The 23,992-nt window shown below is 44.3% G+C and overlaps 1 protein-coding gene across 6 annotated transcripts in view; it reads right to left on the bottom strand.

The window, feature by feature from the left end:
- The window catches only part of vps8 (VPS8 subunit of CORVET complex), a 651,220-nt gene that overhangs the window by 484,778 nt on the left and 142,450 nt on the right, over positions 1–23,992 (bottom strand). For all 6 annotated transcript variants that reach the window (XM_078229111.1, XM_078229112.1, XM_078229107.1 and 3 more), the window contains 4 exons: positions 14,044–14,115; positions 10,223–10,342; positions 9,383–9,439; positions 8,016–8,098 (listed from right to left, as the gene is read on the bottom strand). In XM_078229111.1, the coding sequence (XP_078085237.1) occupies positions 8,016–8,098; positions 9,383–9,439; positions 10,223–10,342; positions 14,044–14,115 (332 nt within the window). The remainder of the gene's footprint in view (positions 1–8,015; positions 8,099–9,382; positions 9,440–10,222; positions 10,343–14,043; positions 14,116–23,992) is intronic.

Here is a 23,992-nt window from a genome sequence, read left to right as displayed (position 1 = left end):
AGCATTCCAACTAGAAAATTACTGCACACCTTCTAATTAAAAATAAACAGGATTGGAACGCTCACACTGTCCTTGTAAATCTACACAAAGCTATATATAGATGCTATCTGGCATCCGGCTGACTTACATCAATACTGAGGCACATTTTAATCTTATAACTGTTGTAGTCATTCCTACATCTGCTCTGAAATACAAATTCTGGCAAAGGAACAAAGGAAAGAAAAAAAACCAAAATAAATTGTATTTATATAACACCTTGTGTGACGTCAAAGCACCACAGGACCAATGAACCGCTTTTAAAGTAATGTCATTGCTGCTCTATGAGCAAACATCTCAGAGTCAATTTGCACACACTGGGAACAGCAGTGAGATGAATGCAACACTCTCTCAGTATTGACTGAAATGTCAGACTAGATTAGATGTTCTAGTGCCTGGAATTGAGCACAACCTACAACATTCTGGCTCAAAGAAAAATTACCACTGAGTAAAGGGTTATTTTACAAGGTTTACAAGGATGTTGCCTGGATTGAGTGGCATGCCTTATGAGGATAGGCTGAGGGAGCTCGGTCTTTTCTCCTTGGAGAGACGAAGGATGAGAGGTGTATAAGATGTTGAGAGGCATAGATCGGGTGGACTCTCAGAGGCTTTTTCCCAGGGTGGAAATGTCTGCTACGAGAGGACACAGGTTTAAGGTGCTGGGGGGTAGGTACAGGAGAGATGTTAGGGGTAAGTTTTTCACACAGAGGGTGGAGGGCGAGTGGAATCGGCTGCCGTCAGTGGTGGTGGAGGCGAACTCAATAGGGTCTTTTAAGAGACTCCTGGATGAGTACATTGAGCGTAATAGGATGGAGGGTTATAGGTAGGTCTAGAAGGTAGGGATGTGTTCGTCACAACTTGTGGGCCGAAGGGCCTGTTTGTGCTGTAGTTTTTCTATGTTTTACATGTAACTTTGGCAAAGGTAAATGATCCCTCCTCATCCTTCTTGCACAATCAACTGTACCATTGTCCTCCAATGGCTTTCCACGGTCACCTCGCATGGAACTACAATCGCCTAGTTCCATTCTTAGCTACTCTGAACCGCCTGCCATGGATTTATTTTCCCACCCCCACACTCTGGCCCAAGGATCTAAACTTTAACTCCTTCTCATTGACATGCAGAATCATGTTAATTTTCACATGTATGCTGATGACACGCCCACACCAGAAACAGACACCACCTTTCTCAACCACTCCATGCTTTTTAAATTGTCAGATAGGCAGTATGATCAGCAGAAGGATCCTCCAATTAAATATTAATTAAGACATTGCCTTTGGTCCCCGCTCCAAATTCCATTCCCTCACCGCCGACTATAGCCCTCTGCCTGATAACTGCCTGAGGCTGAAGCTGCTTGTTTGCAACTTGGGTATCATATCTGAGCGAGATAAGTTTCTAATCACATTTTTGCACCATCAGTACTTCCACTTCCTTAACATTCTCCCAATTCCCCTTCAGGTCTCTGTTCATCTGCTGCTGAAACCTCATCCATGCCTTTTAATACCTCCAGACTTGACGATTCCAACACACGCCTGGCTGCTCTCTCACATTCTACCCTCTGCAAATTTGAGGTCATCCAAAACTCTGCTGCTGTGTCCCAACGGGCATCGAATCCCTTTTGCCCATCATTCCTGAGCTCACTGACCGACATGGGCTTCCAGTTACGTAATACCTCCATTTTAAAATTCCTATTCCTGTTTCAGATCCCATCATGGCTCACCCCTCCCTATCTCTAATTTCCTCCAACCAACATCCCTCCAACATATCGGCACTCCTCGAACTCTGCCTCACTGAGCATGCATGATTTTAATTGCACCATCATTGGCCATCTGACTAGGTCCCAAGCCCTAGAATTCCCTCCGTATATCTCTCTGCCCCTCTACATCCTTAAAATCTAACTGCTCCAATATCATATGTTACTCAGTGTCAAATTGTGTACGATACTCACTCCTGTGAAGCAACAAGGGTTGCTCTACTTTAGTAAATAAATATAAGTTGTTGTTGTCATGCAAATACTGTCAAAAAAATTCTAAATTCTAACTCAGCAAGTCATAAAATCCCTACAGTGCAGAAAGGCCATTCGGCCCTTCATGATTGCACCAACAACAGTCCAATGAAGGCCCTATCCCTGTAACTCCACGAATTTACCCTGTTAGTCCCCCTGACACTAAAGGGCAATATACAATGGCCAATCCACCTATCCTCCTCAACTTTGGAGTGTGGGAGGAAACCGGAGCACACGGAGGAACTGCACGCCGACAAGGCGAGAATGTGCAAACTTCACACAAACAATGACCCAAGCCGGGAATCGAACCCGGGTCTCTGTCACTGTGAGGCAGCAGTGCTTCCCATAACATAGGAAAACAAACATAGTTTGAAATTGAAACAGATTATATTTTGATGCATACTTAATCATTCCTCTAACAGAAACGAAGACAACGGTCAAACAGTTCTGGCGAAAGATCCTCACCCTGAAACATTGGGTAGGAATTTCCTTCCCCTCCACAGCGTGTTTGGCCACGGTGGGTGACGGTACGCTGCTCACTGCCGGTGGGATCATATGGACCCACCATTGCCAATGCGGTTTCACATTGAACGCACCCCCTTGCTGCCAGGAAACTCGCGGTGGGGGTGCACCACTGGTGGGACTATGATATCCCGTTGGCGTAAACACCAACAAGATTTTGTTGATTAATTCTATTTCTCTCTCCATAGAGCTTCAGAGTGTTTTTACTGTTTTTATTTCCAATTTTCACAATGTTTTCCTTTAGTTTAAACAATGATATTTAAATCTTCTTCATATGACCAAACTTTAACTTAAAAAGCAGAGGAAGAGGAACAGAACAGGAGGAAACAATGTGTCCCCAATCCTGTAAATCAAGGGGCTTGTCAAACTCTCCTGATAAACTTCAAAATACATCAGTTTCAGACAGGATCAGTTTCAGGACTGCTGACGTGAAAGAGAGCTGTCAAAACCAGATGTAGATTCCAGACACATCATGATGTGGGCCTCAGAATTACTTTCAGATTCAAAGCAGAGTTGATCTTCGGGATAATTACAAGCAGAGAGCTGCTCTTTGTGTTTTTGACATAAATGTTTACTCTCAATTATTTCCAGACATTATCAAAGCACATGACATTTCTTTTCTGGCGGGGAAGAATCTGGTTTTATTCCTGCTGAACAGCAATTAATGAAAGTCTTCAAAACAGACAGGATGGACACTTTACAAAGTGTCACAAGATTTGAGAATTGTCAAATTGTCTCAGGTAAAAGTGCTATTTCAATAGGATGGTTATTAAGTGCTGGCTGTGATGCCAACATACACAATTTCAAATGCATCCAATGTATATGTAATGTCTCACGTGGTTAAGCAGAATTTGCTACATAGCACGTTATAACCTTCGGCCTCATCACATTATTCTGCCAACCCTCAAGTATTTATTTAAATTAACTGGTTTAAGATTCTTTTTAAGGCACAAGGAGAGAAATCACATATGTCTTTGTGTGAAAAAACTTCTTTATACCTTGTCATGATACTTTCGCTCTGGAATTCAAAGACAAGGCTTTAATAAATTTCCTCAGTGTAAATAGGTTAGGGAAATCTAATGTGTTTAGCTTGATATCTCTGCTCAACACTGAATTACTTTGTTTATGTGGGATTTTGAAACTAGGTATCATGCCAGGTAGCTAAATAAACTACACTGCACAGATATTCTTATCTGTAGCTGCATCCTTACAACAAGAACGCAGACTTACCGATCGATTCAGATACGAGTAACTTAAGGTTAGTTTGTGAAATCCAACAAAGAATAGTACAGCACAGGAACAGCCCTTCGTCCCACCAACACGGATGCCTCTCTAATCTAATATTTTCTTGCCTCTATGTGGTCCCTATCCCTCTATTCCTGCCTATTCATGTATCTATCCAGATGCCTCTTGAACATTGTTATAGAATCTGCTTCCACCACCTCCTCCGGCAGCGCATTCCAGGCATTTACCGCCCTCTGTGTGAAAAACTTGTCCCTTACATCTCTTAAAATTTCCCCCTCTCACTTTCAATCTATGCCCCCGAATAATTGACCCTTCGACCCTGGGAAAAAGACTCTGACTATCCACTAAATCCAAGCTTACCATAATCTTGTAAACCTCTATCAGGTCCCCCTCACCCTCCGACGCTCCAATGAAAACAATCCAAGTTTGTTCAATCTTTCTTGATAGTCCATATCCTCCAAACCAGGTATATCCTGGTAAATCTCTTCTGCACCCTTTTCCAATGCATCAACATCCTTCCGGTCGTGTGGCGAACAGAATTGTACACAATACTCCAAATGCAGCTGCAACATGATTTTCCAATTCATAAACTCAATGCTTCGACCGATGAAGGCCAGCATGCCATACACCTTCTTGACCACCTTGTCCACCTAAGTTGCCACCTTCAGGGAACTGTGGATCTACACACTTAGATCCCTTTGCATGCTAATATTTCTAAGGGCTCTACCATTTACTGTTTGGACAAGTATGTCCCTGTAAAAATGAAGGATAAAGATGGCAAGATTCGGGAACCCTGGATGACAAGAGATTGTGAGCTTAGTGAAAAAGGAGGCATACATAAATTTCATAAAATTGAAAACAGATAACGCTCTTGAGGAACACAAAATAGGAGAGCTTAAACAGGGACTTAAGAGGGCAAAAAGGGGCCATGAAATGTCCTTGGCAGTGAGAAATCCATGTTTGGGATCATAATTACATGCGCACACACGGAAACAGACATGAGCCCATTATCATTTTAGGGAAAATTAAAAGGCATGTCACGCTAAAACACACAACTCGCATATGATGCACTTGAATGGCATTAATGTTATTCACCACTTGTCAGCCGAAGCCTGGATTTTGTCCAGGTCTTGCTGCATTTGGGAATGGGCTACTGCAATACTTGAGGAATTGCGAATGGTACTGAACATTGTGCAATCATCAGCGAACATCCACACTTCTGGTTTTATGATAGAAGGAAGATCATTGAGGAAGTAGCTGAATATGGGACTGACAGGGTAGATGTTGTGAGGTTTTTTTCTCCCCCGTCTGGAAGAGTCTAGGACCAGAGCGCATAATCTCAGTACAAGTCTAACCCATTTAGCATGGTGGTGGTGCCACACAAAATGATGGAGGATATCCTCACAGCAAAGACGGGACTTTGTCTCCACAAGGACGGTGCAGTGGTCACTCCTACCGATATTGTTATGGACAGTTGCATCAGTGGCAGGCAAGTTGGTACAGATGAGGTCAAATTTCCTTTTCTCTCTTGTTGGTTCCCTCACCACCTGCCACAGACCCAGTATACCAGCTATATCCTCAGACACGAGACTTCCACTAATAAACCAATAATCTCTCCCTCAATATCAACAAAACGAAGAAGGTTGTCATCGACTTCAGGAAGTGTAAAGGAGAACATTTCTACATCAATGGGGACGAAGTAGAAAGGGTTCAGAGCTTCAAGTATTTAAGTGTCCAGATCACCAACAACCTGTTCTGGTCACCCCATGCCGACATTATAGTTAAGAAAGCCCACCAAAGCCTCTACTTTTTCAGATGACTAAGGAAATTTGGCACGTCAGCTACGACTCTCACCAACTTTTACAGATGCACCATAGAAAGCATTCTTTCTGGTTGTATCACAGCTTGGTATGGCTCCTGCTCTGCCCAAGACTGCAAGGAACTATAAAAGGTTGTGCATGTAGCCCAATCCATTACGCAAACCAACCTCCCATCCATTGACTCTGTCTACACTTCCTGCTGCCTTGGCAAAGCAGCCAGCATAATAAAGGACCCCACGCACCCCGGACATTCTCTCTTCCACCTTCTTCCATCAGGAAAAAGATACAAAAGTCTGAGGTCACATACCAACCAACTCAAGAACAGCTTCTTCCCTGCTGCTGTCATCCTTTTGAATGGACTTATCTCGCATTAAGTTAATCTTTCTCTACACCCTAACCACAACTGTAACACTACATTCTGCACTCTCACCTTTCCTTCTCTATGAACGGTATGTTTTGTCTGTATAGCGCGCAAGAAACAATACTTTTCACTGTATGTTAATACATGTGACAATAATAAATCAAATCAAAAAATAAAGCTGTCTTGACTACATTATCTACTTGTCCAGCCCATTCAGGAATCTGTGGGCCTACACCTAAGGCTCCCTCTGTTACTCTACACTGCTCAGCAGTCAAGTATTTATTGTATATTCCCTCGCCTTGTTAGCCTTCCACAAATTCATTACTACACATTTCTGTGGAATAAAGTTCAGATGCCATGACTTTGCTCACCTTACTGATCCCTTGATATTTCCCCGCACTTTTTATCCTCCCTTTTCATCATTGACATATGAAACATTAACCTAGACAGTGCACAATCGGTGGTGTCCTTGCTGATTGTTCAGCCATCCAAGTGGGCATCACAGTGGGGTTAGCACCACTGCCTCATAGCACCAGGGACCCAGGTTCAATTCCAGCCTTGGGTCACTGTGTGCAGTTTTCACGTTTTCCTTGCGTCTGTGTGGGTTTACTCCGGGTGCTGTAGTTTCTTCCTAAGGATGTGCGGGTTAGGTTGATTGGCCATGCTAAATTGCTCCTTAATGTCAGGGGGATTAGCAGGGTAAATACATGGGGGTTATGGGGATAGGGCCCCGAGCGGGATTGTTGCCAGTGCCGGCTCGATGAGCTGAATGGCTCCCCTTCTGCACGGGAGGGATTGTATGAAGTGGTGGGAGAATGCATATCATTTTTCTAACTTAATTGTAAATTTATCGATCATATCCCCCACATTCAAGTTTAAATCATTGATTTATGCCACAATAAAGCAAGGACTCGGTACTGAGCCCTGCGGAATCGCACCAGATACAACCTTCCAGTCACATAAATACCCATTAACCTTAACCCTTTGCTTACAGCTTCTGAGCGAATTCTGCATCCAAACTGCTCATTTACCTTGGATCCTCTTTGCCTTTGTCACTAGTCTGTCATGTGAGACCTTATCACAAACTTGCTGAAATCCATACAGAGTACATCAAATGCGCAAAAACCTCATCAAGCCTCTCTGTTATCGCCTCAAAAATTCAATGTTAGCCAGAATAACTTTCCCTTAACCAATCTGCGCTAACTGCTTTTGATAAATCCATATCTTTCTAAAGGAAGATTTATCCTGCCCCTCAGAATAATTCCCAATAATTTTCCCACCACTGAGATTAGGCTAACTGGTCTGAATTTACACACTTTTTAAACAAAGGTACAACATTAGCTGTGATCCGTAATGGAGAGCAGATTTCCACTCCATCTGACGGAGGAGCAGCGCTCCGAAAGCTAATGGCATTTGCTACCAAATAAATGGACTTTAACCTGGCATTATTAAAACTCTAACTATAGCAGGCACGGGATCTGAATTTTCACTCATTTTAATCGCTGGCTTGTTATTTACAGGGCTTCCCAGCTGTGAAGAAACAAAGTGGGAAGATATGATGACTATGTCACCTGGGTACTAAACAAAACTGAGATTTGTTGGTACTTAGTATTACAATCATAAACTAAATTGAAAAATTTACCCACTAATTTACACTGCTCTAAAGGGGATGTTACAGACATTGCAATCGAGTTTGGAAGTCTGAAGGATTCAGAAGTGTTGCAGGCGAGAATGAGTAATGATATCTTTTATCACGGATCAAAAACAGCGAGACGTTCCCCGGGGAGATGTCCTGTTTATACAGTAAACACGTGCCTCATTACAGAGCCCGAGGCACATCTTAAAAAAAGACTTCTAAGGAACAACTGACAATGCAGTTATTTCATATGCAAATTACCTTCTGATTCTCGAATGGGTAAAAATATCAAACCCATTAGCAGTGAAAATACCAATCACAGCCAAAAAATAAATGCTTAAACTTTTCTTGCTAAGAAATAGGGTTATAATTGAGTCGAACTCATAACTCACAAGGCAGCTTTCTCAGCCATTGTCATCAGTCTGTCCTCGTCAAATTGTACAATTCCCCCAGCTTGAAGCAACTCCAGAAGGACCTACAGAACAACCAAAATAGAAAAGCTTTTATTAGGGAAATAAATAATAGAACTGCAGGTTATATCTTTGGCGCATTCATATGTTCCTTTATTTATTACCTGCTGTCTCTGCGCATTTTTAATAAAAGGCTCTACACTGAATGTTTAATCCTCTTCAAAGCTGTTCTGCCGTTCTTTTAAGTGTTTGAATCCGGAACTTCCAAATGAGATATGCGTGCCTCCCCCACCCTCCTCTTCCTAATCTACATGCTGCCCCTGGTCAACTTTATCCAAAGATATGGGGTGGGATTTTCCAGCCGCACTCGCACTAGGGGATTGGGCAGGGGGCTGGTTGGGGCAGGGGGGGGTTGTTACAGGGGGAAAGTGGGGGATGGGGGAGGAGTGAGGGGGGGAGGAGGGTGGGGGAGTGAAGGGGGGGGAGTGAAGGGGGAGGAGAGTGGGGGAGGAGGGTGGGGGAGGTGGGAGGGGGGAAGTGAGGGGGAGAGGGGTGGGAAGATGTGAGCCAGGCAGGGTAAGATGTGGAAGCGCTGGAAAGAGTGCAGAGGAGATTTACCAGGATGCTGCCTGGTTTGGAGGGTAGGTCATATGAGGAAAGGTTGAGGGAGCTAGGGCTGTTCTCTCTGGAGCGGAGGAGGCTGAGGGGAGACTTAATAGAGGTTTATAAAATGATGAAGGGGATAGATAGAGTGAACGTTCAAAGACTATTTCCTCGGGTGGATGGAGCTATTACAAGGGGGCATAACTATAGGGTTCGTGGTGGGAGATACAGGACGGATATCAGAGGTAGGTTCTTTACGCAGAGAGTGGTTGGGGTGTGGAATGGACTGCCTGCAGTGATAGTGGAGTCAGACAGTTTAGGAACATTTAAGCAGTTATTTGATAGGCACATGGAGCACACCAGGATGATAGGGAGTGGGATAGCTTGATCTTGGTTTCAGATAAAGCTCGGCACAACATCGTGGGCCGAAGGGCCTGTTCTGTGCTGTACTGTTCTATGTTCTATGTAGATGCTGATCCCTTCTGCACAGCAGGGATTCGACAATTCCATGATTTTCCAAATTTTAAGATCACTTTCTGAGATTAGATGAGGTTTTAGCTGACCCACTACAGAATTTGGCAGAACGGTCCAGGTGTCGAGAATGACTAGCGCTGTCAGTTCACAGCTGACTGCATCTCCAACGAATGAATGGATCACTGGGAAATTCAAACACAGCCTCAGAAATCAGAAAATTGTGTTCTGGCACAATCCAGTTAAATATCCAAACACATCAACACTGTTTTTACCTGCTGCCGTTCAGCATGCCGCGATTCATCATCAGGACTGCACAGAAATTCCAGAACCTAAAAGATACAACAACATGCATTCCCAGATGCATTCAGTGGAAGAGCCGAAAAAACTATTTTAAAATCTTTACTCCCATTTTCAAAAGCACAGCGTCAACCTCTGTCCAGAAAGTCGAGAAAGATGTTTTGCTTTCACATCTTTCACAGCACCAAATCCCCCTGTACACGCCAACCACCTTCAACGGGCTGGCAAAGCTGTGAGAACAACAGAAACTGAAGTGGGAGGCACAGAATGTGACTTATTGACCCTTCCTCTTGCCAATACAGAATACCAGGAGACTTAAACGTTGACATTCCATGCAGAAACACGGTACATTTAGGACTCTCGGGGGGGTTGACAGGGTAGATGCTGAGAAGTTGTTTCCCCTTGTGGGAGAGTCTAGGACCAGAGGACATAATCTCAGAGTAAGGGGGCTAACCCATTTAAAACAGAGACGGGGAGGAATTTCTTCTCTCAGAGGGGAGTGAATGTGTGGAATTCTTTCCCGCAGAGGGCTGTAGAGACTGGGTCGTTAAGTGTGTTCAAGGCTGAGATAGACAGGTTTTTAATCAGTAACGGAATCGAGGGTTACAGGTATAAGGCAGGAAAGTGGAGTTGTGGATTATCACATCAGCTCAGTCATGATCTCATTGAATGGCGGAGCAGACCCGATGGGCCAAATGCCTACTTCTGCTCCTAGATCTTATGGCAATCTGATCAGGACAGAGAGCCCAGAAAAAGAGTTCAAGAGCAAGCAGCTTTGCATACAACATTGATGCTCGCACATGCTCAGAACTTACCTGATCAAACAGCATCCTGTTGACAAAAAGCGTGTTGTCAGGTTTTGCCAGCTGCCGTGCCAAAAAGGTGAAGAGACATCCAACCTGTGACGGAGTGAAGTCCGAATTCTCCACCATCACCTGCAGGAAGCAATCAGAAACATCAACCACAGAGAAAAGCAGCAAACAAATAAAAAGCTATCTGCAGAACTCTCACTGCCTTCGAACAATTGTGATTCAGTCTCATCACAAAATAACATTTTCATGGTGACACTTTACTCCATCTTATGCAAAGGAAAGGAATAATAACTCTATAATAAGCCTATTATAGAAAGAATATTATTAAACTAGAAAGAGTACCGAAAAGATGCTGCCGGGATTTGAATTATGAGAGGCTGAATGGACTTGGCCACTTTTCCCCCTGGAGCGTAAGAGGCTTAGGGGTGATTTTATAGAGGTCTATAAAATAATGAGGGGCATAGATAAGCTAGATAGTCAATATCTTTTCCCAAAGGTAGGGGAGTCTAAAACTAGAGGGCATAGGTTTAAGGTGAGAGGGGAGAGATACAAAAGTGTCCAGAGGGGCGATTTTTTCACACAGAGGGTGGTGAGTGTCTGGAACAAGCTGCCAGAGGCAGTAGTGGAGGTAGGTACAATTTTGTCTTTTATAAAGCATTTAGACAGTTACATGGGTAAGATGGCTATAGAGTGATATGGGCCAAATGTGGGCAATTGGGACTAGCTTAGGGATTAGAAAAGGGGCAGTATGGACAAGTTGGGCCAAAGGGCCTGTTTCCATGCTGTAAACCTCTATGACTCGATGAGAAAGGGGATGGAGAGGAAGGTTAAAAAAGGCAAAAATAAAACCACTGAACCTGAGTCGAGAAATGTAGCATCACAAGTGTAATATGCAACTTGGCAAACAGTTAACTAATCTTGAAAATTAATTTGAGTGCAAAACATTACCAAAAGAAACTTCAGCCTGAATCACAATGTAACTCCAGTCAGTGTTATTGTGATTTGAATCAAATGTGCCAGTTGCTTTTTCAAGTTCTCAGTAAAAGGTTTTGCCAGATATCTTTGTGCAGAACTAGTAAAGCAAACATCGGCACTCCATGATGAAGATAATAGCTAAAGATAAAAAATACACCTTCTGGTCTTGACATTGAGTTCAACAATTTCAGACCATGAACTCTCTCCTCCAATTTGATTACTTTCTTAAAAGAAATCCCAACTCCCTTCCCCCACAGGGCTAATCTGTAACTTGTTCTTAAACTTCACAGAGTGCTGATCCTTGATCTGATAGTAACACATTCTGCTGTCTGACTGTTTATTGCCACTATTAGCATCTTCTTTAGTATTTAGATGATCGAGATGACGGGACTGGGGGCATTCTGGCCAAGTTTGCCGATGATACAAAGATAGGTGGAGGGGCAGGTAGTATTGAGGAGGTGGGGAGGCTGCAGAAAGATTTAGACAGTTTAGGAGAGTGGTCCAAGAAGTGGCTGATGAAATTCAACGTGGGCAAGTGCGAGGTCTTGCACTTTGGAAAAAAGAATAGAGGCATGGACTATTTTCTAAACGGTGACAAAATTCATAATGCTAAAGTGCAAAGGGACTTGGGAGTCCTAGTCCAGGATTCTCTAAAGGTAAACTTGCAGGTTGAGTCCGTAATTAAGAAAGCAAATGTAATGTTGTCATTTATCTCAAGAGGCTTGGAATACAAAAGCAGGGATGTACTTCTGAGGCTTTATAAAGCACTGGTTAGGCCCCATTTGGAGTACTGTGAGCAATTTTGGGCCCCACACCTCAGGAAGGACATACTGGCACTGGAGCGGGTCCAGCGGAGATTCACACGGATGATCCCAGGAATGGTAGGCCTGACATACGATGAACGTCTGAGGATCGTGGGATTATATTCATTGGAGTTTAGGAGGTTGAGGGGAGATCTAATAGAAACTTACAAGATAATGAACGGCTTAGATAGGATGGACGTAGGGAAGTTGTTTCCATTAGCAGGGGAGACTAGGACGCGGGGGCACAGCCTTAGAATAAAAGGGAGTCACTTTAGAACAGAGATGAGGAGAAATTTCTTCAGCCAGAGAGTGGTAGGTCTGTGGAATTCATTGCCACAGAGGGCTGTGGAGGCCGAGACGTTGAGCGTCTTCAAGACAGAAATTGATAAATTCTTGATTTCTCGAGGAATTAAGGGCTATGGGGAGAGAGCGGGTAAATGGAGTTGAAATCAACCATGATTGAATGGTGGAGTGGACTCGATGGGCCGAATGGCCTTACTTCCGCTCCTATGTCTTATGGTCTTATGGTCTTATTTAACACTATCATTAATATTCTCTTTGTCTTGTGTCTATGGTATCTTTGTCAAATCTTTCCTAGCTCCCACATATCCCCAACATTCTATTCTGCCCACCCTCTCTCTTTAACAGTGTTAAATCCATCACATTTCTCCTTCACTTCAACTCTGAAGAAGAGTCATACCAACTCGAAACATTAACTCTATTTCTTTCTCTACAGATGCGGCCAGACCTGCTGGGCTTTCCCAGTACTTTCTGTTTATATTTCAGATTTCCAGCACCTGCAGTATTTTTCTTTTATCTGATTGAAAAAAACTACAGGTTATTCGGATACACTGAGTGCCGATGACATATTGACTGAATACCTAGCAAAACAAATGGGATCTTGAGCTCCATAAACAGGTATTGAGTACAGAAGCAGGGGGGTTCTGCTGAACCTTAATCAATTAGGTCTCTTACATCCAGTTCTGGTGACCACGCTTTAAGAAAGATGTGAGGGTGTTTGAGAGGGTACACAGAGGAGATTTACCAAACATGAAGGATTGTAGTGGCAAAGTTAGATTGGCAAAGTTGGGGTTGTCCCTCTTGCAGCAAAGGAGACTGATGGGGGATTTGAGGGAGGTGTACAAGATTCTGAGATTTAGGAAAGGTAGAAAAAGAGAAGTTGCTCCTATTAGCTGAATGTACGAGCACTGCGCAACCAAAATTTAAGGTTTTGGCTAAGGGATGTAGAGGGCAAGTGAGGAAGAACTTTTTTTAAAAACACAGCAAGTAGCAACGGCCTGGAACACATTGTTTACAAGGGTGGGTGAAGCGGACGTAATGAATTATCTCAAAAGGTTACTGGATGGATACTTGAAGGGAGTAAACCTAAAGGGTTACAGGTACGGAGCTGGGGAATGGGACAGACTAGAGTGCTCTGCAGAGACCAGGCATGGGCTTCATGGTCTGAAGAGCCTTCTGTACTGTAACGTACAATTATCCTGAAACACACTGAGGAATGCTGCTGCCCTGACTTGCTCAGACTGTGACATCCAGGGGATTGCATACTCACAGCAAAAGCTGCTGGAAAGTTAACTACAAACCAAAGTGCTTCAGAGAGGATCATGTCATCAAATAAAACTTTAAAGAAAAAAGTACTCAAGGAGGCAAAAATAATTTAAAATTTAATCTTGTTATTGCGCAAATATTAACGTGTTTATCCTTACTGCATTAGAAACCTCATTTTACATGTTAGAAATGTTAGTCAAAGGTGAAAAAGACAGTTTAAAGGATATATCTGGCAGAGAGAGAGAGGGGAAATGACATGAAGCAGCACAGAATCATCTTTCATCTTTATTTGAAGCTTTTTGAGTGAAATAATTTAGCAGCAATTTCTGTTCTGGTCCTCCATTTACAGTAGTAATGAAATTTAAGATTATTTTGCTTGACGGAAACAACTCAATCCTGTGAAAATGGAATGATAATTTACTCTATTAACACAAAGCTAAACTCTGAGGAAGCTGTGCAGTGATTTTGTCAAATTCTTACTGTGAGCAATATGTCCACAATCCTCTGCTGATGTTCCACCGCTTGTTTATCATTCCTGAAGTCTTCAAATGTCTATTTACAACAAGAAACATCATTGAGGTTTCACTGAAATGAATCGGTCACACATCAACTTGAATTTGTGGAGATTTTTGGGAGAAGACACAAGAGAAAAGTAATCTTTCCTTCGTTACAATTACTTGGTTTCAAGAGTTTGGCATTACATCTTAATCTTCTTTAGCTGGAAGGGAAAGTGCCCGAGTGGCAGACATCCCCAGCTATCAACACTGCTCCATAATTGACAGAAGCAAAAACCATAAAATTGCAAAGATAGGTTATGCCAGCTTTTCCAATCAGATGAAGTCAAGCCATTGTTGCTTACAAATTTGGAGGGAAAAATAAACAGCAACAATTTTACTTCACTTGCAAATAAAATTGGAAAGCAGTTGACCTGCTCTAAAATAACATATTTTTAGTTAAAGTGACCCATGCACGATGGAACCCCCTCACGAATAATCACTATCTACACCAATCTTAGCATCCCATGATTTTGTGTACAGGTCCTCAAGTTATTGTTTTTTTGAACACTACATCCTGAATGCATTTTTCAGCTGCTCTGTAAATATATAACATGCACTTGCTCGCGATGCCTATCCAATTCAGATCGTTTGAAGCAAAATATCCCACCTTTAATAGAATCAAATGCAAATCAGGATGTCAGTAAATTGAACTGTTGTAAGCTCGGAGAGGTGTTCTTTTAATAAAAAATCCAAACATTTAGAAGTAAATCCTAAATATGCACCCAAATGTTAACATTAATAGTTTAAAAGCATACTCTTTAATCACAGAATACTACAGTGCAGAAGAGGCCCTTCAGCCCATCAAATCTGCACCGATGCATGAAAGGCCCTGACCTGCCTTTATAACAAGGTGAATAAAATCAGCCCTGCTCTTCATATCTATCGTTTGATTTGTAACATCATTCAGGAGAAAAGCTTGCTAGAAAAGAGAAAACCATCACAATCTTGCCCATGTGGTTAGCACTGCTGCCTCACAGCACCAGGGACCCGGGTTCGTTTCCTGGCTTGGATCACTGTCTGTGTGGAGTTTGTATGTTCTCCCTGTGTCTGCGTGGGTTTCCTCCGGGTGCTCCGGTTTCCTCCCACACGCCAAAGATGTGCGGGTTGCGTGGATTGGCCATGCTAAATTGCCCGTTAGTGTCAGGGGGACTAGCTAGGGTAAACGCATGGGGTTGTGAGGATAGGCCTGGGTGGGATTGTGGTCAGTGAAGACTCAATGATCTGAATTGCCTCCTTCTGCATTCAGGATTCTATGATTCTATGTTTCAGGTTATCTAAAAGTTAAAGCAGCTTCATGTGTCACACTAGCCTCATCTCCCTACCGGATTTTTCTGGCCATCTCTGGAAGACAGTAAGAAGTCTCACAACACCAGGTTAAAGTCCAACAGGTTTATTTGGTAGCAAATACCATTAGCTTTCGGAGCACTGCTCCTTCGTCAGATGGAGTGGAAATGTGCTCTCAAACAGTGCACAGAGACACAAAATCAAGTTACAGAATACTGATTAGAATGCGAATCCCTCCAACCAGCCAGGTCTTAAAGATACAGACAATGTGGGTGAGGGAGCATTAAACACAGGTTAAAGAGATGTGTATTGTCTCCAGACAGAACAGCTAGTGAGATTCTGCAAGTCCAGGAGGCAAGCTGCGGGGGTTACTGATAATGTGACATAAATCCAACAACCCGGTTTAGGCCGTCCTCATGTGTGCGGAACTTGGCTATCAGGTTTCTGCTCAGCGACTCTGTGCTGTCGTGTGTCGTGAAGGCCGCCTTGGCGAACGCTTACCTGAAGATCCAAGGCTGAATGCCCGTGACTGCTGAAGTGCTCCCCCACAGGAAGAGAACAGTCTTGCCTGGTGATTGTCGAGCGGTGTTCATTCATCCATTGTCGTAGCGTCTGCATGGTTTCCCCAATGTACCATGCCTCGGGACATCCTTTCCTGCAGCGTATCAGGTAGACAATGTTGGCAGAGTTGCAAGAGTAGGTACCGTGTACCTGGTAGATGGTGTTCTCATGTGAGATTATGGCATCCGTGTCGATGATCCGGCACGTCTTGCAGAGGTTGCTGTGGCAGGGTTGTGTGGTGTCGTGGTCACTGTTCTCCTGAAGGCTGGGTAGTTTGCTGCGGACAATGGTCTGTTTGAGGTTGCGTGGTTGTTTGAAGGCAGGAAGTGGGGGTGTGGGGATGGCCGCTGCCCTCGACTTGACATGTATGCCCAAGCCATCAGGAGGTGCGTCAACACCAAATTCATCAGCCGCACTCACAAGACAGCACCGAACATCACCCAAGCACAACGCAATGCCATCCATGCTCTCAAGACCAACCGCAACATTGTCATCAAACCAGCAGACAAAGGAGGGGCCATCATCATTCTGAGCAGAACGGATTACTGCAAAGAAGTGTACCGACAACTGAACAACAAGGAACACTACAGACAGTTACCCACAGATCCAACTAAAGAACACACCCGTCAACTCAACACTCTGATCAAAACCTTTGATCTGGACCTTCAAAACACCCTCCGTGCTCTCATCCCACGTACTCCACGCGTTGGAGATCTCTACTGCCTCCCAAAGATACACAAGGCAAACACACCCAGCCGTCCCATCGGTTCAGGCAATGGAACCCTGTGCGAGAACCTCTCCGGCTATGTCGAGGGCATCTTGAAACCCATTGTACAAAGAACCCCCAGCTTTTGTCGCGACACTACGGACTTCCTACAGAAACTCAGCGCACATGGAGCAGTTGAACCAGGAGCACTCCTCGTCACAATGGATGTCTCGGCCCTCTACACCAGCATCCCCCACGATGATGGCATTGCTGCAACGGCCTCAGTACTCAATGCCGTCAACTGCCAGTTTCCAGATGCAATTTTACAACCCATCCGCTTCATCCTGGACCACAATGTCTTCACCTTCAACAACCAGTTCTTCATCCAGACACACGGAACAGCCATGGGGACCAAATTCGCACCTCAATATGCCAACATCTTCATGCACAGGTTCGAACAAGACTTCTTCACCGCACAGGACCCTCAACCGATGCTATACACTAGATACATCGATGATATTTTCTTCCTTTGGAGTCATGGTGAGCAATCACTGAAACAACTATATGGTGACATCAACAAGTTCCATCCCACCATCAGACTCACCATGGACTACTCTCCAGAATCGGTTGCATTCTTGGACACACGCATCTCCATTAAGGACGGTCACCTCAGCACCTCACTGTACCGCAAGCCCACGGATAACCTCATGATGCTCCACTTCTCCAGCTTCCACCCTAAACACATTAAAGAAGCCATCCCCTACGGACAAGCCCTCCGAATACACAGGATCTGCTCGGATGAGGAGGATCGCAACAGATACCTCCAGACGCTGAAAGATGCCCTCATAAGAACAGGATATGGCGCTCGACTCATCGATCAACAGTTCTGACGCGCCACAGCGTAAAACCGCACTGACCTCCTCAGAAGACAAACATGGGACACGGTGGACAGAGTACCCTTCGGCGTCCAGTACTTCCCCGGAGCGGAGAAGCTACGGCATCTCCTCCGGAGCCTTCAACATGTCATTGATGAAGACAAACATCTCGCCAAGGCCATCTCCACACCCCCACTTCTTGCCTTCAAACAACCACGCAACCTCAAACAGACCATTGTCCGCAGCAAACTACCCAGACTTCAGGAGAACAGTGACCACGGCACCACACAACCCTGCCACAGCAACCTCTGCAAGACGTGCCGGATCATTGACACGGATGCCATCATCTCACGTGAGAACACCATCTACCAAGTACACCGTACCTACTCTTGCAACTCGGCCAACATTGTCTACCTGATACGCTGCAGGAAAGGATGTCCCGAGGCATGGTACATTGGGGAAACCATGCAGACGCTACGACAACGGATGAATGAACACCGCTCGACAATCACCAGGCAAGACTGTTCTCTTCCTGTGGGGGAGCACTTCAGCAGTCACGGGCATTCGGCCTCTGATATTCGGGTAAGCGTTCTCCAAGGCGGCCTTCACAACACACGACAGCGCAGAGTCGCTGAGCAGAAATTGATAGCCAAGTTCCGCACGCATGAGGACGGCCTAAACCAGGATGTTGGATTTATGTCACATTATCAGTAACCCCCACAGCTTGCCTCCTGGGCTTGTAGAATCTCACTAGCTGTTCTGTCTGGAGACAATACACATCTCTTTAACATGTGTTGAATGCTCCCTCCACACACATTATCTGTACCTTTAAGACCTGGCTGGCTGTAGGGATTCGCATTCTAATCAGTATTCTGTAACTTGATTTTGTGTCTCTGCGCACTGTTTGAGAGCACATTTCCACTCCATCTGACGAAGGAGCAGCGCTCCGAATGTTTATGGTATTTGCTACCAAATAAACCTGTTGGACTTTAACCTGGTGTTGTGAGACTTCTTACTGTGTTCACCCCAGTCCAACGCCGGCATCTCCACAATGTCTCTGGAAGGACATCAGATAATGGCAAGAACTGAGAAATCAATACAAAAAGCATTCAGGAGAGGTGGATGAGGCGTGGCTGGTCTGATATTGGTCAAAAGGTGAAAATAACTCCCACAGTATTCAGTTAGAAATGTAGGGGAATCTTGCATTTATGCCAGAAGGTCCTGCCATCATACGGTTAGATACTGGTGAGCATGGCTACACGTCTGAGTGCACAAGATGTGCAGTGTACTTACTGGAGTAACCGGCATCACTGAATCTCAGAGCGCATCGAAGACAGACAGGAAATTTGTAACACTTTGTCACAAACTAAAGGACATCCCAAAGCACCTCAAGCCATCAATTCAGATTGTATTGTCATCAGTGGCTGTCAATATACACACCAACTCTCAGTGGAATTTATGGTTTGGATGCTTGACAACATTTACAAGTTGATGGATCGTTACGGTGGATTCATTTTTTATTTATTTATTGGGAATCAATCAATCACTTTTTGTGTGTTATTAAGCACACGGCATAATTGCAACTTTAATTTTTCATAAGGCAATGAGGCATGAAATAATTTTAAAACATTTCAAGTCCCTTGTAACATCTTAACTTGCTTCATTTTTCTAAATTAGCATTCTGTCACATTAGCATCACTACACAACAATATGTACTTAGGCGTAATTACAGTGGTACAATTAGCAAGATGTTTGGCAGTTAGTCAACAGAGGTGCACTGACTGCCGTCTAAGTGAAACTAATCCCCCATCTGCTTAAAGGCCATGCTTAAAAGAACAAAGAACAGGAAACAGGCCCTTCGGCCCTCCAAGCCTGTGCCGCTCATTGGTCCAACTAGACCATTCGTTTGTATCCCTCCATTCCCAGACTGCTCATGACTATCCAGGTAAGTCTTAAACGATGCCAGCGTGTCTGCCTCCACCACCCTACTTGGCAGCGCATTCCAGGCCCCCACCACTCTCTGTGTAAAAAACATCCCTCTGATATCTGAGTTATATCTCGCCCCTCTCACCTTGAGCCCGTGACCCCTCGTGATCGTCACCTCCGACCTGGGAAAAAGCTTCCCACTGTTCACCCTATCTATACCCTTCATAATTTTGTACACCCCTCTATTAGGTCTCCCCTCATTCTCCGTCTTTCCAGGGAAAACAAGCCCAGTTTACGCAATCTCTCCTCATAGCTGAGACCCTCCATACCAGGCAACATCCTGGTAAACCTTCTCTGCACTCTCTCTAAAGCCTCCACGTCCTTCTGGTAGTGCGGCGACCAGAACTGGACGCAGTACTCCAAATGTGGCCTAACCAGCGTTCTATACAGCTGCAACATCAGACTCCAGCTTTTATACTCTATACCCAGTCCTATAAAGGCAAGCATACCATATGCCTGATTCACCACCATCTCCACCTGTGCTGCCACCTTCAAGGATTTGTGGACTTGCACATCCAGGTTCCTCTGTGTTTCTATACTCTTGATGGCTCTGTCATATATTGTATAACTTCCCCCAACATTAGTTCTTCCAAAATGCATCACTTCGCATTTATCTGGATTAAATTCCATCTGCCATTTCTCCGCCCAATTTTCCAGCCTATCTATATCCTGCTGCTTCACAGCTCCAGGGTCCCGGGTTCGATTCCCGGCTCGGGTCACTATCTGTGTGGAGTTTGCACATTCTCCTCGTGTCTGCGTGGGTTTCCTCCGGGTGCTCCGGTTTCCTCCCACAGTCCAAAGATGTGCGGGTTAGGTTGATTGGCCAGGTTAAAAGTTGCCCCTTAGAATCCTGAGATGCGTAGGTTAGAGGGATTAGCAGGTAAATATGTGGGGGTAGGGCATGGGTGGGATTGTGGTCGGTGCAGACTCGATGGGCCGAATGGCCTCCTTCTGCACTGTAGGGTTTCTATGATTTCTTTCTATTTCTATGCTGTATTGTCCAACAATGTTCATCGCTATCCGCAAGTCCAGCCATCTTCGTATCATCCGCAAACCTGCTGATAACACCAGTTACACCTTCTTCCAAATCATTTATATATATCACAAATAGCAGAGGTCCCAGTACAGAGCCCTGCGGAACACCACTGGTCACAGACCTCCAGCCGGAAAAAGACCCTTCAACCACTACCCTCTGTCTCCTATGGCCAAGCCAGTTCTCCACCCATCTAGCCACCTCTCCTTGTATCCCATGAGCCTTAACCTTCTTAACCAACCTGCCATGAGGGACTTTGTCAAATGCCTTACTGAAATCCATGTAGACGACATCCACAGCCCTTCCTTTGTCAACCATTTTTGTCACTTCCTCAAAAAACTCTACCAAATTTGTAAGGCACGACCTCTCTCTTACAAAACCATGCTGTCTGTCACGAATGAGATTGTTCCGTTCTAAATGCACATACATCCTATCTCTAAGAATCCTCTCCAACAACTTCCCTAGCACGGACATCAAGCTCACTGGCCGATAATTACCCAGGTTATCCCTGCTACACTTCTTAAATAACGGTACCACATTCGCTATCCTCCAATCCTCAGGGACCTCACCTGTGTCCAATGAAGAGACAAAGATTTCCGTCAGAGGCCCAGCAATTACATCTCTTGTCTCCCTGAGCAGTCTAGGATAGATGCCATCAGGCCCTGGGGATTTGTCAGTTTTAATGTTACCTAAAAAACCTAACACTTCCTCCCTTGTAATGGAGATTCTCTCTAATGGGTCAACACCTCCCCCTCTGAGACACTCCCAGTCAACAAATCCCTCTCCTTTGTGAATACCGATGCAAAGTATTCATTTAGGATCTCCCTATTCCCTTCGGGTTCTAAGCATAATTCCCCTCCTTTGTCCCTGAGAGGTCCAACTTTTTCCCTGACAATTCTTTTGTTCCTAACATATGAATAAAATGCCTTAGGATTCTCCTTAATCCTGTCTGCCAAGAACATTTCGTGACTTCTTTTTGCCCTTCTAACTCCCCATTTGAGTTCTTTGCTACTCTCTCTGTATTCCTCCAGAGCTCCATCTGTTTTCAGTTGCCTGGACCTAACGTACGCCTCTCTTTTCTTTTTGATCAGATCCTCAATTTCCCTGGTTATCCACGGCTCTCGAATCCTACCTTTCCTATCCTTCCTTTTTACAGGCACATGCCTATCCTGCAGCCTTATCAACTGTTCCTTAAAAGACTCCCACATGCCAGACGTGGACTTACCCCCGAACAGCCTCTCCCAATCAACGGCCACCAATTCCTGCCTAATCCGGCTATAGTTAGCCTTCCTCCAATTTAGCACCCTATCCTTAGGACAACACTCGTCCTTGTCCATTACTATCCTAAAGTTAACAGAGTTGTGGTCACTACTTGCCAAATGTTCCCCTACCGAAACTTTGACGACCTGACCGGGCTCATTTCCCAGAACTAGATCCAGTATAGCCCCCTCTCTAGTTGGGCTATCTACATACTGTTCCAAAGAACCTTCCAGTCCGCATTTTACAACTTCCTCCCCGTCCAGACCCCCAGCCCTAAGCACTTTCCAGTCTATACCAGGGAAATTGAAGTCTCCCACTACAACAACCCTATTTTTTCTGCACATATCCAGAATCTCCTGACGTATCCATTCTTCCACTTCCCGTGGGCTGTTGGGTGGCCTGTAGTACACCCCCAGCATAGTGACTGCACCTTTCCTGTTTCTGTCCTCGCATAAAATGTTTCAGTCTTCATGTTTCAGTCCTTGCATAAAAATTATTTACTTGGCAACTATTGAGGGAAAGAATTTCTAAACGAAAAGTTAATGTGGAAAGCTAAATAGTGAATTGCAATGAAATTGGAATATACAAATCTATTAGTTACAACTTAAAATACTGCAAAAAATATTCTGCCTTAAAAATATTCATTGACCCTGCTACACCACTATCTGGGGAAGTGAGGTTCAAAGATTTACTATCCTCAGAGAGAAAAATATTCTTCTAATCTCCATCTTAAATGGAGGATTTTTCATTCCCCTTGCAGGAACTGACTGCGCTGTGGTGCTATGCCTCTCTCGCACTGAAGAAACTACAGGTATCCTGCTACAGTCAACACCCCCCAATCCCCGCTCAATATCCAGCATGAGTAGAAGATGCTGATGTATTAGAATGACGTTATTTACAGGTTATAATCAGAAAAGCTAATGGAATGCAGACGTTCATACCTCAGCGGACTGAAATACAAGGGAGCACGAGTTATGCTTTGCTACGTAAAGCCCTGGTTCGACCGCACCTGGAGTTACCATGAGCAGCTCTGGAAAGCGTGCATTAGAAAGGATATAGTATCAGCTTTAGAGGGGGGGTACAGCATAGATTCACCAGAATGATAACTGGACTCCAAGGGGTAAATATCAAGGTGAGATTATACACAAGGGTTGTAATCTTTGGAATTTAGAAGACTTGAGACTGATTTGATCAACGTTTTCAAGATATTAAGAGGAACTCATAGTTTCGCTCTATTGAACCTATTTCCGTTGTTTGGGGCGTCTAAAGACATAATCAATACAGTTAGATCCAGCCTTTCAAGAGTAAAACTAGAAAACTTTTCCACACACAAAGGATGGCAGAGGTTTGGAACTCTCTTTGACAGATGGCACCTGATTTCAGACTAATTAGTCATTTGATTCGGGTGCAACCTTGCTTTATTTGCACATTCTGACTTTGCTGCTTCAACGTAAAGCTCAGGAGCTGTATTATTCTGCCTAACCAGGAGAATGAGGCGATAACTGAGCAGACAGACAGAGAGTCTTTCAATTCGCCCCTAAGGGTGGCACGGTGACACAATGGTTAGGTCGTGATAAATTGATCCTAGTGTCAGGGGGATTAGCAGGGTAAATGCATGGGGTTGCGGCACTAGGGCCTGGGTGGGATTGTGGTTGGTGCAGACTCGATGGGCCGAATGGCTTCCTTCTGCACTGTAGGGATTCTAGGATTCTATGATTCCCCTCACATCAGTCGACCCTTCAGGAACTTCAGGCCTGACAAATATGTAAGGAAACAAAGCCAGTGGCTCCTTTCATTCCTTTGCTCACAGGTTGCGAGAGACACCAGGAGGTTGCTCTCTCCTGGAGAGAGATGTTCCCAGACTCGAACCTGAACTAGAGTTTTCTCAATTGGAAAAACACTCTTACTGCAGGTTACTCCGCAAGCAACAATTCCCTCTATTAAAAATCCCAGAAGACCAAACCCCGAAATCTAATGGGCAAACAAGCTCATTTTTATTGAACAAGTGTTTTAACACTAAGCTGCATGAGCTCCTCTGATTGGGAACCACTTTCTCCAACTGAGCAATACATATATTATAGCAATATAGAAACAGCAATATGCTTTATAACAATAATGGCACTATACTGAGCCAAGTTGAATCCAGTTATGATAGTCACAAAGGCCA

Source organism: Mustelus asterias, chromosome 14 (genome assembly GCF_964213995.1).
Source record: "Mustelus asterias chromosome 14, sMusAst1.hap1.1, whole genome shotgun sequence".
Taxonomy (NCBI): domain Eukaryota; kingdom Metazoa; phylum Chordata; class Chondrichthyes; order Carcharhiniformes; family Triakidae; genus Mustelus; species Mustelus asterias.
Note: the sequence above shows the minus strand (reverse complement) of the source record. Positions and strands in the feature narration are given on the sequence as shown.